Source organism: Monopterus albus, unplaced genomic scaffold (assembly GCF_001952655.1).
Source record: "Monopterus albus unplaced genomic scaffold, M_albus_1.0 scaffold267.1, whole genome shotgun sequence".
In the NCBI taxonomy this organism is placed as follows: domain Eukaryota; kingdom Metazoa; phylum Chordata; class Actinopteri; order Synbranchiformes; family Synbranchidae; genus Monopterus; species Monopterus albus.
The window spans coordinates 1,411,735-1,426,784 of NW_018128147.1; the positions used below are offsets into that span (position 1 = coordinate 1,411,735).

The 15,050-nt window shown below is 39.6% G+C and overlaps 1 protein-coding gene across 2 annotated transcripts in view; it reads left to right on the plus strand.

The window, feature by feature from the left end:
- Positions 1-12,964, plus strand: part of tiprl (TIP41, TOR signaling pathway regulator-like (S. cerevisiae)) — a 46,188-nt gene extending 33,224 nt beyond the window's left edge. The window contains exons 6-8 of one of the 2 annotated variants that reach the window (XM_020621741.1): positions 2,730-2,825; positions 3,614-3,676; positions 12,327-12,964. In XM_020621741.1, coding sequence (XP_020477397.1) covers positions 2,730-2,825; positions 3,614-3,676; positions 12,327-12,458 — 291 coding nt within the window. In that variant the 3' untranslated portion in view covers positions 12,459-12,964. The remainder of the gene's footprint in view (positions 1-2,729; positions 2,826-3,613; positions 3,677-12,326) is intronic. The other variant, XM_020621742.1, reaches the window with a different exon arrangement.
- The last annotated feature ends 2,086 nt before the right edge of the window (positions 12,965-15,050 follow it).

Sequence of the window (15,050 nt, forward strand, 5' to 3'; positions counted from 1 at the left end):
CCCGCCAGTGATGTGACCTATCACTGCGGTGTCGTCCGCAAACTTTAGGATGATGTTGTCTTTGTGGGAGGCGACACAGTCGTGGGTGAACAGGATGTAGAGAATGGAACTGAGGACACATCCCTGTGGGATGCCGATGTTCTCAATAATGCTGGCTGAAGTCCTATTGCCAATCCTGACAGTCTGGGGCCTGCCAGTCAGAAAGTCCAGGAGCCAGTCACAGAGGGTGGGGTGCAGACCCAGGGTGGACAGTTTGTGGGTAAGTTTGTGAGGGGATGACTTGTCATTTTTCCTATAGCTAGCATTGCAGAGACTGCTGGTTAACCACAGGCTATGGAGAAAAATATGCAGTAGAAGGGTACTGCAACCTTGGATATTCCTGCTCTCAGAGCTGCTGATTCACCATACGACCGCTGTTGAAGGACTCATTGGAACCCTGTGACCAGGCCACTTGTAACTCATTCCTGTCTGGGGGGAAAGACTGTATGGTCACTGTTGCACTAGAACATGAAGGAGTGGTTGGAGGTGTACAAGCAAGCTGCATGTGAAGCGCTAGGGACCAAGGAAAATGAGCCTGCGGTTCCCAAAGGTTTTTGTGGAATATATTTTATGCTACATATTGGACTTATTTATGGTACCTGTTTGACGTAAGTTATGCTAAGTTTTCATTTTAAAACATACTGTTCATACAACATGTGTTAAGGTGCATTGTTTATTTTAGAGAGTAAGAGGGATATTTGTTTTATTCAAGCTTTAATTTAATACATGTATTTAAAAAAAAAGTTAAACCAAACCAGCCTCAGGGTGAGATGCTAATTTTTTTGCTGCGCTAACCCTTAAATCATGAGAAATAGTTATTTGTTTAATATTGATTTATAGAGTTACATTTGTTTTATTCAGATTTATTAGGTTTTAATCCATACCCTTATCAAAATTTAGGAAAAGTTCTTACATGAAAATATACAGGGGTTGAAACAGCCATATTTCCAAGCATAAATCATGAGACTTGTTGCCTTGTTTTATTCTAAATTTAACATTTATTTAATTACTGAATTTCTGAAAAAAGATTTTACTTTACAAGGTTTGAAGCATACCAAACCTTGACAAGTGGGAGAAACAGTTGCTTTTCCCTGCAATAATCAGAGAATCATTTAGTTTACAATCTTAATTTAATGTTTAATTACAGACATTTTGAAAAGGGAATTAATCAGGTGTTAAATCTTACAAAATTAGGCTTGAGGCATTCCAGCACTTAAACCCTCAAGACGGGCCTTTTCCTCACAAAGAAACCCATAAAACCATAAATTACCCCTTTAGAACTTTGTCAGTGAAAACTAACAGGTATGTGTGAAATGTAAACCTCGTTAAATTTCTAACACCTAATTACAAAATCCTTTAATGTGACCATAATTAACAATAAAACTTTATGACCCTTTGATCTAGGTGGAAGTGAGGTGTGTGACAAGGGAACAGGACCTAGTGGGGGCAATAAATCACCTGTCACTTCACACCTCCTTTGACAGATACTGCATTCTTATACTCTTTCATCTGCACTTACTGCTGCGGTGCTCTTCCTTCTCTCCATCATCTCTCTCTTCATTAACTATAGCTATTTCTTCCTGACCCTCTACTGCTGCCACGGCAGTGCTGGGTGAAACCTGGAAATGTTCTGTAATACCTCAATTCTTTTATTGGACAGATCTGAATAAGGAAGGAGTCCGTCTTTCTTCATTTTAGTGCTGATTTATTTTAAACCACAAATAAAATTACAAAACACAACCTGGGTGGCTCCTTCCTCCAGACATTCACGGGAAAAAGAGCCCCGGAAGCACAGAGAATACATTTATAAGTTTTGGGCTAACCCCTTACACAAAAAGATTACAAAACATCACGAGATGGAGTCAGTCTGATGTCTCCATCTCTTATCTTATGTTCCACATGCTTTGAGCACTAGTCATAACAAAGCAAAGAATTTTGATGTGTGTGTGTGTGTTGTCAAATGGTGCATAACTAAAACATTCACTCAGACATAATTCTAACACAGGATGAATACAAGAAAACAATTGGTGTCAAGGTACACTTTTCAGAATCAACATTCTATCTGTCAACCTTGAAACAGAGCAGACTTTAATTCTTACTAAATTGCATTACTAATACATTTGATTCAGCACATTAATGTATAATAATCTGACTGATTTATTAATATCTAACAGTTCAAAACTAATTAAATGGATGACTAATTACACTGGTTGGACTTTTTCAAGTGTGTTTTCTTAAGTTTATAATGTGAACTGTTTTGTTGATACCTCTGGTCCACAATTTCTTTGCGCCAGGACAAGTGATTTTGAGCCTAGGAAAATATTTTTCAAGATTCCTTTGAACAGAGTGAGCATATATTCAGGATCAGAGTTGAAGAATTAGCCTTAACATTATCCTCATGCACAAGCAGTCGATATTGAAAAGCAGCGATGTACAGTGTGCTAACCTGGAAACAGTGGAGCGAGAGGAAATTGTCCTCTTGTTAACTGCAGATCTCGTCATTGTCTGGGAAAGATGAAAAATATATACAATAATAAAAATGGGAGCCCAAAATATACTTGAGTAGCCATTAATATACCTGGGCGACCTATCTGTGGGAAACACTGACATTCATACAGCTTGAATTAAAATGTTTTGTGAGCATGACTGTGCAGTGTAACATGTTAGTGGGCATCTTGTTCATTGTGCAGAGGGTGATGCCCACCAGTTTCTTCTTGTTGCTGCGCTTCTTCTTACGAGTGGATGGAGTGCTGATCAGAATAAATGACACACGACTTTATCATGAGGCAAGTTGGTTTACTCCAGTCCGGACAAAGTGCAGTGCCGACCTTTTATAATGAGCTATTAATGGAATTTAAATGAGGAAGAAATCATTCCACTGACTATAGTAAAGGCTCTAATGCAGGGGTGCCCACACTTTTTCGCCTTGCGAGCTACTTTTCAAATTACCAAGTCAAAATGACCGGCCTATGCGCGTGCGCACACACACACACACACACACACACACACACACAAAATATATGTATGAGTGTCGTAGTTTTTATGAACAGTCTGGAAGTGCCGCTCCACATTTCCCTTCTTCAGAATAGTGATGGTAGATTAGTAGATCAAGCAAACGCATTTCGAATATAACGTCGCAAAAAAAAAAGTCCTCCTCCCATTCCGCACTCATTTTATACCCTTTAATTCAAAGGCTGATAAGGTAGTTTGCTCACTGGAGTTTTGCAGTAGCTCGTGCGGTTGACTATGCATGCTTGGTGACTCGTGTCAGAAAAGACAAGATCTCAGACTGGCTGCCCTGCATGTCAAATCAAGTAGCAAATGCCATAGGGAGGATGGATGATTGATTGTCACTTTCTGCTTTTCCTGTTAGGGGTTGCCATAGCGAATCGTCACACTGACCATTTGCATGTTAACATTTGGCACGTGTTTTACGCCGGATACATCTAATTTATTTTTGAATGGCACTCGATCTACCAACACTACCTTTGCGATTGACCGATCAATTGTGATCGACGTATTGGGCACCCCTGCTCTAATGTGTAATGAATGTTTATGCTGTTTTTGATTCCAGGGTGGAAAGAATTACATGCTACGAGAATTCAGCACAAGGGAAAGCAGAATCGATGAACTCAAGGTGAGCTATGCAGTGATAACAAACTACAAACAGGAATTTGCAGAGTTCTGGCCAGGGCCCTGCTCATGCTTCCCTAGGTACATTTTAAAGTAATTTGTGTGGAATTGACAGCGGAACATCATTCTCAACATGCAACCTGTAGATTAGCAAACCCAGTGGCTGTGGCTCACTAGGTAGGGCATTTGTCTCCTGACCAGCAAGTTGGTGGTTCGACTCCCGGTCTCCCTGCATGCCTAAGTGTCCCTGAGCAAGACACTGGACCCCGAATTGCTCCCGGTGGCTTGACTAGCGCCGTTGTGTGGCAGCCTGTCGTCATCGGTGTGTGAATGTTGTGTGTGAAAGGGTGAATGGTGTATCATCTTCTGTAAAGCGCTTTGGCCAGTGCAAGACACTGTGGACAAATGCGCTATATAAATACCATTTACCAGTGAATCATGGAGCTTTTTTCAATACTGAATATGCACGGTTGGACTTCTGTACTTGGGAGGTGGGACTTTAAATTGGTTAACTTGGGTCAAACATTACAGAACACCTTCAAGGTCAAGGTCAAAGTGTTTATTTGTCATATGCACAGTTAGGAAACGTGTTTCCCTGTACAATGAAATTCTTACTTTGCCGTCCACATGAATGCCACAAAATACAAATGAAATATAAAGTAGATAAATAACGCAAAATCTAAGGTGCTTTAAGCAGCAAATGCAGCAATATAATAAAAATATATAAGAATATAATAAGAAAATGTATACTGCATGGGAGCAGCATGTGCAGCAGTCAACAGTCAATGTGCAATTATACATGTGCCACATCACATATGTCCTGGTAACAAACTCCTCAGCTGTTTAGGAGTCTGATGGCAGAGGGAAAGAAAGAGTTTTTCAGTCTGGAGGTCCTACACTTCACTCAAGCTTCTTACAATAAGCTGCTGGACTTTCATCCCATTCCTCCTGACAGAACTGGTGGAACTGGTTCAGGTTTGGAGGCCTCCTTGCTTGCACATGCTTTTTCAGTTTTGCCCACAGATGTTCTATTGGACTGAGGTGAGAGCTTTGTGATAGACACTCTAGTACCTTGAGTCCTTAAGCCATTTTGACACAACTTTGGAAGTCTGCTTGGGGTCATTGTCCATTTGGACAAGACCCATTTGCAAACAGGCTTTAACTTTCTGGCTGATGTCTTGAGATGTTGCTTCAATATAACTAATAATAATCGTATTATATTAATATACAGTGCTTATAAAAAGCATTAATCCCTTTGGATGTTTTACCCTTTTGTTGATTTTATAAATCAATCATGGTTATATAATTTGGCTTTTTGACAAAAAAATTACAAAAACATTTTTTAATGTCAAAGTGAAAACAGGTTTTTACAAAGTAATGTCAATTAAATAAAAAAATGTAATAAGTGATATACTGTAGATGTAATAATATTTTATGCGAATTTCAACTTTGATAGACAGATTAAGTCGGTGATAAAAACTAGCTTCTACCAGTTAAGATTGCTAGCTAAGGTAAAACCATCCCTGTCTCGTACCGACTTAGAGAAAGCCATCCATGCCTTTGTGACCTCCCGGCTTGACTATTGTAATGCCCTCTATGCCGGTTTGTCCCAGTCAACTGGTCCAAAACGCGGCCGCCCGTTTGCTTACAAACACTCGTCGGCATGCCCACATCACCCCAGTTTTGTTGTCTCTCCATTGGCTGCCCGTAAAATGGAGAGTGGAGTTCAAGATCTTGCTCTATGTTTATAAAGCCATACACGGCCTTGCCCCTTTGTACTTATCAGACCTCCTGTCCAGATATGTCCCTTGCAGAATTCTACGGTCGTCAGGTCACCTCACCCTCCTTGTTCACCCTGCACACTATAAGAAATGGGGAGGTCGCGCTTTTGCTGTGCATGGCCCTAGATTGTGGAACTCCTTACCCTTAGATATATGCTCTATAACTGAGCTTGTAGGCTTCAAGTCAGCTCTAAACGTATCTTTTCAAACAAACTTTTAATGTTTAGCTTGTTTATTGGTCTTGTATGACCACTATCTTTGAGTCCCTTTTTGTGATAATAGACCGAGTGAAATTGTGCTATATGAGTGCTTGTTTGTCTTTTGTTTCTCTTTTAGCCTTGATTGTTGTGAACTGTTATTTTATCGATGTAGCACTTTGTGCTTTCGAGTTGGAAAGTGCTTTACAAATAAATTTTATTATTATTATATTATTAAAACACGGAATGGAGCCAAACACATTGTGACTGATAGTTGTTCAGTTTGTCCAGTAACAGTTTTTTTTTATGATTTCAGAGCCAGTTTTCCTTCACAGAATGTCAGAAGACCCAGCATGGATAATAGTCTTCATATAGCTTAGATGTGCAGAGAGAATGACTGACAGCTTCTGCTAATTCCCTGACAGATGTGTTGGCCACAGTTAGATTTTCAGTTTTAGCCATCTTTACATACTTAGTTATAGAGTCCCCAGTGAGAATAGTGTCTCGTGTGTCAGGTTTGGAATTAGCATCACTTCTAACTCTGCCTAGTTGTCTTTAGTGCTGGTGGTGTGACTAACTTCTCTGGGTTCAGCAAGAGTCAGTGGCTCAAACCTATTTTGCATTGGGAGTTCATGTGGTGGGGTGAGCACTGGTGCCCTCCTTTAAGATTTCCTATGTGGTTTACCTATGCCACGGATGATGTCAGACCAAGCCTTTGCTGGAGTTGATGATTTCGGTCTAGCTCCACGGCTGTGCCAGTAGGAGGCATCCTCAGGGAGGGCTGATGTGGGGGCCGCCACAGCTCCGGTCTTGCTGTGACAGGTCAAGGGTAGCATGTCAGCCAGGTCTGTGCCTGGATGCTCTACACCTGATGTAATCCTTGTTATCTGTCTGTTGGCAGCTTGTACAGTAACCACTGCTGAATCAATGAATCGTTCACTCTCACGTATTTGAAGAACTGTTTCAGTCTTCCGTAGCCATGTCAGATGAGTATTGTGCCCACTTTTCAGTCTATTTTAACTATTTATTTCCAGTTATTAGTGGGTTTTTGGGTAATGTTGCAGTGACTGTGTATGTACTACTGGCCTGACAAAGATTTGTCCGTGGGGATAATAGAAGATTATCTTATCTGATCTTAAGACTGGCACTAACGTGGAAGAATTTCCGACATAGGCTACTACTCGGAGGGAATAAAAGAGTGAGACTGAGAGCAACTCTCTTTTTTAGAGCATGGATCTCACAACCTTGATTTAACAATGAAAAAAATGTAGACAATGCAGTAACTGCCAGTGGCACGATGTCTCAAAAGGCATAAAAGGTCTGGCCATGTAAATGTAATACCCCGGTTCTTTAATTGGACAGCTCTGAATAACGACGGAGTCCATCTTTCTTCATTTAGTGCTGATTTCTTTTAAACCACAAGTAAAAATTACAAACACGACCCGGGTTCTTCCCTCTTCCAGAAACACCCACACTGGCTGCTGGAAAAAGGAGTTCCTGGCCACACCAAGCCTCATACATTTATAAGTTTTGGGCTAACCCCTTACACAGAAAGATTGTAAAACCCCAGATGAATTCAGTCCCCAGGCTCCATCTCTTATCTAGAGCTCCACATGCTTGGAGCCGCTGTGTTTCTACCTAGTCATAACAAAATGAAGAATCTCAGTGTGTGTGTTTGTTGTCATGTGGTGCATAGGTAAGGCATTCATTCATTTATTCAGACATAATATTCTAACATCAGATTTAATACAAGAAAACAATTGGTGCCATGGTTCACTTTTCAGAATCAACATTCTGTCTGCTAACCTTGAAACAGAACAGACAAGAGCAAACTTTGAATCTTACTAAATTGCATTACTAACACATTAAGGCTCATGTGTCAAACTCAAGGCCTGCAGGCCACATCCGGCCCGGCGTACAATTACATCCGGCCCGCGAGATCATTTTATATATCTTTTTTTTTTAATGGCCCGGCGATATGAAGTGCCGATAACACACAACCTACAAATCCCATAGTGCAGCGCAACAGCTGCCTTACCGAACAATAGGCTACCTGCAATCATTCCCGCGTCAGTTACGTCAGATCAAACAAGCATCTGTTGATGTATACAACCCTAATTTCAAGTCAAAGCTAGCCCCTAACAATGGCCAAGAGAAAAGTTGATTCTGAAAACAGAGCCTTTCTAAACTGGTGGGAGGCTGAGTATATGTTTACTGACATTGCCGGTGAACCCATGTGTTTTATTTGTGGAGTTAATGTGACTGTAATTAAGGAATATAACCTGAGATGGCACTACGAAACAGAACATCAGGACAAGCTGAAAAACGTGAATGCAGAGCAGAAGCTACAGAAGGTAGAAGAGTTGAAGAGGAATCTGACATCACAGCAGATGTTTTCACCAAAGCGAAATCACACAGTGAAGCTGCTGTGAAATCAAGTTTTATTGCGGCAGAGGAGATAGCCAAATCAGCCCGGCCATTTACCAAGGGAGAGTTTCTGAAGAGATGCATGATGAAAGTGTGCGACGTCTTGTGTCCAGACAAAAAGCAGGTGTTTGCAAATGTAAGCCTTAGCAGAAATACAGTTGCTGATTTTAAGTTCAGGTTTATTTATTTTGGAATAATATTGTATCCTGTCTGTTTTGATTCATATTTATGTTCAAAAAACTTTTAGTTTTAGTCTGATCAATAAATTTTTATCCTGTTCGGCCCGCAACCTAATGTGTGCTTTGAGTTTTGGCCCCCTGTGCGATTGAGTTTGACACCCCTGCATTAAGGTCTAACAATTTACCAATATCTAAAAAAAGCATAATAGGATAAGGATAATCACCTTTATTGGCCAAGTATGTTACACACAAGGAATTTGTTTCCGGTGCAGAACCGATGGCAGCCATCTGCGGCGCCACCTCAACCGACAGCTCTAACCATTGGGGGCAATGAGGGGTTCAGTATCTTGCCCAAGGACACTTCGACACTAGCTGCAAGCGTGGTAGTGAAGCCTGACATACTGGCATTACAATAGTCCAGTCTGCTTGAAATAAAAGCATGCATGACCTGTCCAGAAATGTTTTTTGTTTCAAAACCTTAGACAGCAGAGAGAAGCTAGCTTTAACCACTGAGTTTATTTGTCAAATTTCAAATCTTTGTCCAATGTGACACTCAAGGTCTTAACAAAAGGTTCCCAAAACCAGAGGTCCACATCTGGGGGTTCACAAACACCACTGGGTTGAAATAAAACATCTGTTTTATTTTCATTAAAATGTAGGAAATGTGAAGCCATATTTCACATAAAAAGAAAAATCATATATTGGCAAAATCTTCATTTCATTTGTGGTCTAGTGCTGCCCTCTGATCATGACCACATTAAATGTAGGTTTGTTTTTATGATTTCCAGGCAGTCCATCATTGCCAGGGCTTCAGCTTAGTGTCTTAGACGGTGCCAGTTAGTTTATCTTAATTTTTAATTGCTGGTTTGAATCCTAGCTGTGCCACTTGTGCTAGGTATGCACTTCAATTCAATCTTATTTTTCTAGCCAAATACAACAAACAGTGCCTCTGAGAACTGCCAATTCCCATGTAACATGATTCTTTGAAATATGCCACTCAAAACAAAAAACTCAAAACTGATATAACTTGGAAAGTGATAGAAACTGATTTTAGCATATTGATGAACAAAAATACTGTTGTCTTTAAGTCAAGGCTGTGAATGCATTTATTTTCAATACTGTCATAGTGTTTCTCAGTTAGGTTTTGATTCATTTTAAGGTTTGAGATGGATCTTTTGGTGTTTGCAACAGTCACAGGTAGAGTGAGAAACAGCTTAATAGCCGTGGCCACCTTGGGCACACTAGGCAGAGTAGAGAGATGCTTTATGAATAAAGCAGACTGTACCAGGTTTTGAAGTGAGGCATGCTAGATTTTCTCAATAGTAATACATGTCTAAATGGCAGCATTTGTTCTGGAGAAGTCACGGATAAATCATCTTTGTATTGGTCAGCAAATGCAGTTGCTAATTTGTACATGTCCTTGTCTAATTTTCATAAAAGGTGTAAAAACCCAAACCTTCATGCCATCTCTTACATGCATGTAACATGCATGTTAGTCAGTGTGTAATTTCACTGTGTACAGCTGCATGAAATACAGACACTTTCAAGTGTAAATCCACATACAGTAGCCTTTCATCTTGTCTACAGCACATTATAAGATTTAGGGCTGTTTTTTGTGGCTGTGAAACTGTCCCTTGAGTGAAGCGAGGCTCTCAGAAGCACTGGTATATAGGTATTTGCTTGCCTGCAAAATATCACTATTTTGTTTTTGGAAAATTTGTGAAACAGTGTTAACAGTTTCCAAAAATGTTTCATTTATTGCCTTTTGGAGGACAAACTCAATATATTGTCCCTGCTACGAGTCCCTTGTCCATGGTGCATTGCCTTTTATGTCAGTTGGCACAAAGGTGTCTGAAAGCCTATCTTAAAAAAAAAAAAAAGTTATTTTTAAATGCTTATTTTATTTTTACTTCTAAATTGACTCTTAAAAATGCAGTCAAAATCATTTACCTAGTCTTAATTTATGGGACTGGATTGTTATCCATATAATTGTTGAGAGGTGGGGTCCTTGAACTGTCCCCCCTGGCATGGCATCACTGACTGGTTTGAGTGATGTAAATCATATGCTATGGCTTTTACCAGATCTCAACCCAGCTGAAGGCATATGGGACATTTTGACTGACGTTTTAAACAGCGCTGCACATCACCACCATCATCAAAACACCAAGTAGAGTTCCAGAGACTTGTAGAACCAATGCCAAAGTGCACTGAAGTTGTTCTGACTGCATATGGTGTCCCACATTACTAAGACACTTTGTTGTTGTTTTTCCTTTGTCACTGTATGTTCCTAATTTAGATTTATATCCATATAAACTACAATGTCACATGGCTACTAATAATGTTTCCTAAATGATTTCAAACCCTTTTTGGTGAGAAGCTGTAATCAAGGAACATGTCACCCACTGCAGACTGAACCCCCAGTTGCTCCCGGTGATGTCACCGGTGTGTGAATGCATGAGTGCTTGGGAGTGCGAATGGGTGAATGGCCGAATAATGTGAAAGCGCTTTGAGTGTGCTGTAAAAAGCATAGAAAGGCGCTATACAAGCATAAGACCAGACCATTTACTGCAGTGGTGTGCATATTTTCCATTAAGTGCTAAATAAAAATGCTTGATAATTCCTTTCAAATGTATTAAAACTAAAAGTAATGAGTCTGATATGAAAATGTAAGGAGTAGAAGGTACAGATATTTTTGTTAAAATGCAGGGAGTAAAAGTAAAAAGTTGTTGAAAAAAATTGAGTACAGATACGTGAAAAATCTGCTTAAGTACAGTAACAAAGTATGAGTACTTTACTTCCCACCTCTCCCACATACCTTGGATCCAGTGCTTTGATCATGTCTTTAAAGTCCTTTCTCTCAACTGTTTGGAACGTAACAATGTCGACACATAAGTATACAATGACGGCATTTGTTATGTCCATGTACCACTGACTTTATTCTTATGAGGACAGCCTTTGGAAAAGGCCTGAGAAAGTGATCTCTGTTATGAAGAGCCAGGGTAACACTTTATAATATGGCATACAAAAATGCTTACATACTTCAGAACGAGTGAGGGACGTGTGAGAAATGCATGAGCATTGATCTGCGCCAGTCATAAGTACTTCTCTGATAACCTCTTAATGTAGGACTATATTAGTTACTAGAGAACCGACTGGGAGACACTATACCAGTAACTCATTAGGTAACAATTAGTTTGTGATTAGTCGATCATACTGCCCACTTTTTTCATGACTCTATCTTAATTACCTGTCATTCAAGCACTGTCGGGCAGAAAATAGTAACAGCTCGTTCGTTACTTATTACTTAAACATGTTATTTTTGTGAAACCTTAAATACTCCTACATCTTACTGATTAGTTAGCTGAGGAAGTAGACCTGCTACTTCGTCTGTTGTAATGTGACCCCCTCACCTCTCCATTACCTGTACAGCTTGTGTCCTCCTCAGGCAGTGATCCATTCTGTCATGTGTCAGTAGTCCCTCATTACTTCATTATTACCTCATCGTTACACACCATTTATGTGCCCTCTCAAGTAAAGTGATACATACAGTATACTGAGTAGTTATTCAGTAGTACTTCATCACCTTGTCATGATGTAATGTTTATTTCCCATCAAGTAAGGATAATTATGCAGAGTATTTAAGCAGATGTACTTCATTATTATCATCACAGTAACACAGCAGGAGTAGTTATCTTAATCAAAACACTACATATAATACAATATTATTCACATCCATGGTATTTACTGTATCACTGAAGATGCTTACACCTTACAAATATATGTAACAAACATAGCTCACAACATTTTCAACCAGGGGTTGACTGAGTTGCGGTAGCTTTACTTCTGGGAGCTGTCATGGTGTCCATATTTTATACAGTTGATGTTTGGAAGACTTGGGGTGCCGGGCTTATGTTTGTCACCAGACTATGTTAAGCCCTTGTCAGCAGAATATACAGTACATTTGAACTTTTATGCCTAACTCTTCATATTTAAAATGTCCAGTGATGTGCTAAATTTAATTGTTGTTGTTTTTGTGGTAATATTAATACAGATACTTCTTTTTCCTTCAGAATGTTCCTGCTGCACTATACACTGATCCAAATGAGATAGCCCAGCATTTAACTCTGAAGCTGACAGTGTGTGAGAGACTGGAGCTTCCTGTGACACAGTGTCAGACAGCCGTTAACAAAGTCCTTCAGTGACCAGCATACAGTAACGTTCACATTGATGTGTTGCATGATGAAAAATGGGAGGTAATTCTTAAACAAACATTAAACATTATTAACCTTACAGTAACAAAAACAGTTGATCTCCCCTTCCAGTATCTCTGCAGTAATAGTTATAATATGTTAGCACTAGGATGGTTTGTTCTTAAGATACTGCAACTGACTCTTTTCAATACATTGACATTGATTTTGTTTTATTATGTATTTTCACTGTCAGCTTGATCAGCCTTTTGATACATTGTTTTGACACATTGCCCAGCAGGATATATATTTTTCCCATGCATGAATATTAGGTTGTGTATTTGTAAGAAGCTACGCAAAACTGCACTAGATTTTCTGAAGTCCAACTCACCAGGAATTTTTGTAAATATGGCTACTGTATTTCCTACAGTGACTTCAGGAAAGTGAAAAATCTTGTTTTCCATTTGCAAATCACATACAATGCCTACTAACTACATGGCTGAATAAATTTTGTGTAAATATAGCAACCTTGCTTTGTGCTGGATTCTTGGTTTCTTATCATAATTTACCTGAGCTGTCAAAAAGTGGTTCTACCAAGAGTAGTCATTTAAATAAATCCAACATTCAACCCAAGTCCCCAAATCAAATTTCACCCTAGGTAAGTGTTGATTTGCAAATCAACTTATGTGTGTTTAGTTTCACATCAGCAGTGAGCATGCACCATATTTATTATTAATATTTACGTAACAAATGCATAATTTTTCAACTAGGAAGATAATGTGTGTGTATATATATTTATCCCAAGCAATAGCAACATCAGGAAGAAGGAACACAAGAAGCTCGGGAAATAGCAAGGGCTGAAAGAAGAGCTAGAAAAGATGTGGAAGGTGAAGGCACAAGTTGGTCCTCTCTTCTTAATGCTGCCTCCCCAGCACACTACAGCACAGAAAAGGATGTTGGTGATGACAGACTGGTAGAACATCTGTAGCAGCTTCTTGCAGATGTTGGAAAACCCCAGACTCTTCAGGAAGTATAGCCGGCTCTGTCCCTTTCTGAACAATGTATATGTGTTGGCCAGGCAGTCCAGTTTGCTATCCAGTTGAAGACCCAGGTACCTGTAGGTCTGGATGACCTCCACACAAACCCCTTCAGTGGACACTGGCTTCAGGTGGGGTTTGGGCCTCTGGAGGTCTACCACCATCTCTTTGTGGCATGGTGCAAATCTAACCACCTACATTTTAACAGCTCCAAACCAAAGTCCTTCACCAGGCTCCTGTACTTATCCTCCTGTCCATCCTGCAGTTGCCCCCACAATTGCAGTGCCATCAGAAACTTATGCATGTGGCACAACTCCAAGTTGTATTGAAGTCTGTGGTGTACAGGGTGAATAGGGCGGGGGAGAGCACTGGCCCCTGTGCTGCTGACCACCATTTCTGATGGATGTAATGTACAGGGTGGGCCACGGAAAAGTAGCCTGCCTCCAATACCAGTGCAACAGGCAATACGAGTACACAGGCTACTTTTCCGTAGCCCACCCGGTATAAGTGTACACTGATTTAATGTTGAACACTGTCTTTTAATTTACCTGAAGTAATTTATAAACATTAAAAGTACAACGGTATTAGTCTTGCTTTTTTAAACCTCTACTTCATTCAAACAAATAAAATTCTCATTCACTTTTTCCCCTGCTCTATTAAGAGGCTAAGCACTGCTGGCCATGCAACAGTCACTGCTTCCTTTCTTGTATATGCACGTCACCGTCAAAGGAAAAGCCAAACAGTTTTATATATAAGGTACGTTAGGTAGTGACAACAACAAAAACAGGTGATATTTTCCTCATTCATCAAGGTAAGATGTGTTGGTGGAAGGCTAAGGTTGGCAATATTTTGTTTAATTAAGTGAAATAGACAAAGCTGCTGTTCAGGCTCTTCCTGTTTGGAGCTTAAGGAGCATTTCAGAAAACAACAGTTTTACAAGTTACCAAATGTTACATGAATCTTACAGCAGGCAGAAGTGCTTCAGACAAATGTGTCATTTAATTACAAGATTTCAATTTCAAAACAAGTTTCAGATCATGGTAGCTAGACGGCAGAGGGTATAAATATCAGATCCCCAACAAGTAAAACAGACTTTGTAAATGTTGTGCATCTGTTTTGCTGTCATAGACGGCTTCAGTAGTCCATGTTGTTGAGTTTATACACCAGGATACAAATGGAGGAGCCCCACCTATTTGATTTGATTTGATTTATTCTTTCAAACATGCAGAACAAATGACATCAACACACACATGATTACACAGATCCAACCAATGCTAATTCAGAATCAGTTTGCTTATACCTAGTACATGTTTGAATGGAGTAGGAAGAAGTCAGACTTATCCAGTCCTACCCCATAACATCATCTTATACAAAAAATTTCATGCATCATTGGCTGCAAGCAGTATCTCTACATAGGTAATTCTCTTCTTCACCAGACAAGTAATATACAGAAAATTTAAAACAGAGCATTCTTGATTAAATCTCTCATTCTTGCATATATCTTGAATGACACATACTTTTATATTTATATTTAAACTCCTCAATTCTAGTACTGTTTTTCATGTCCACA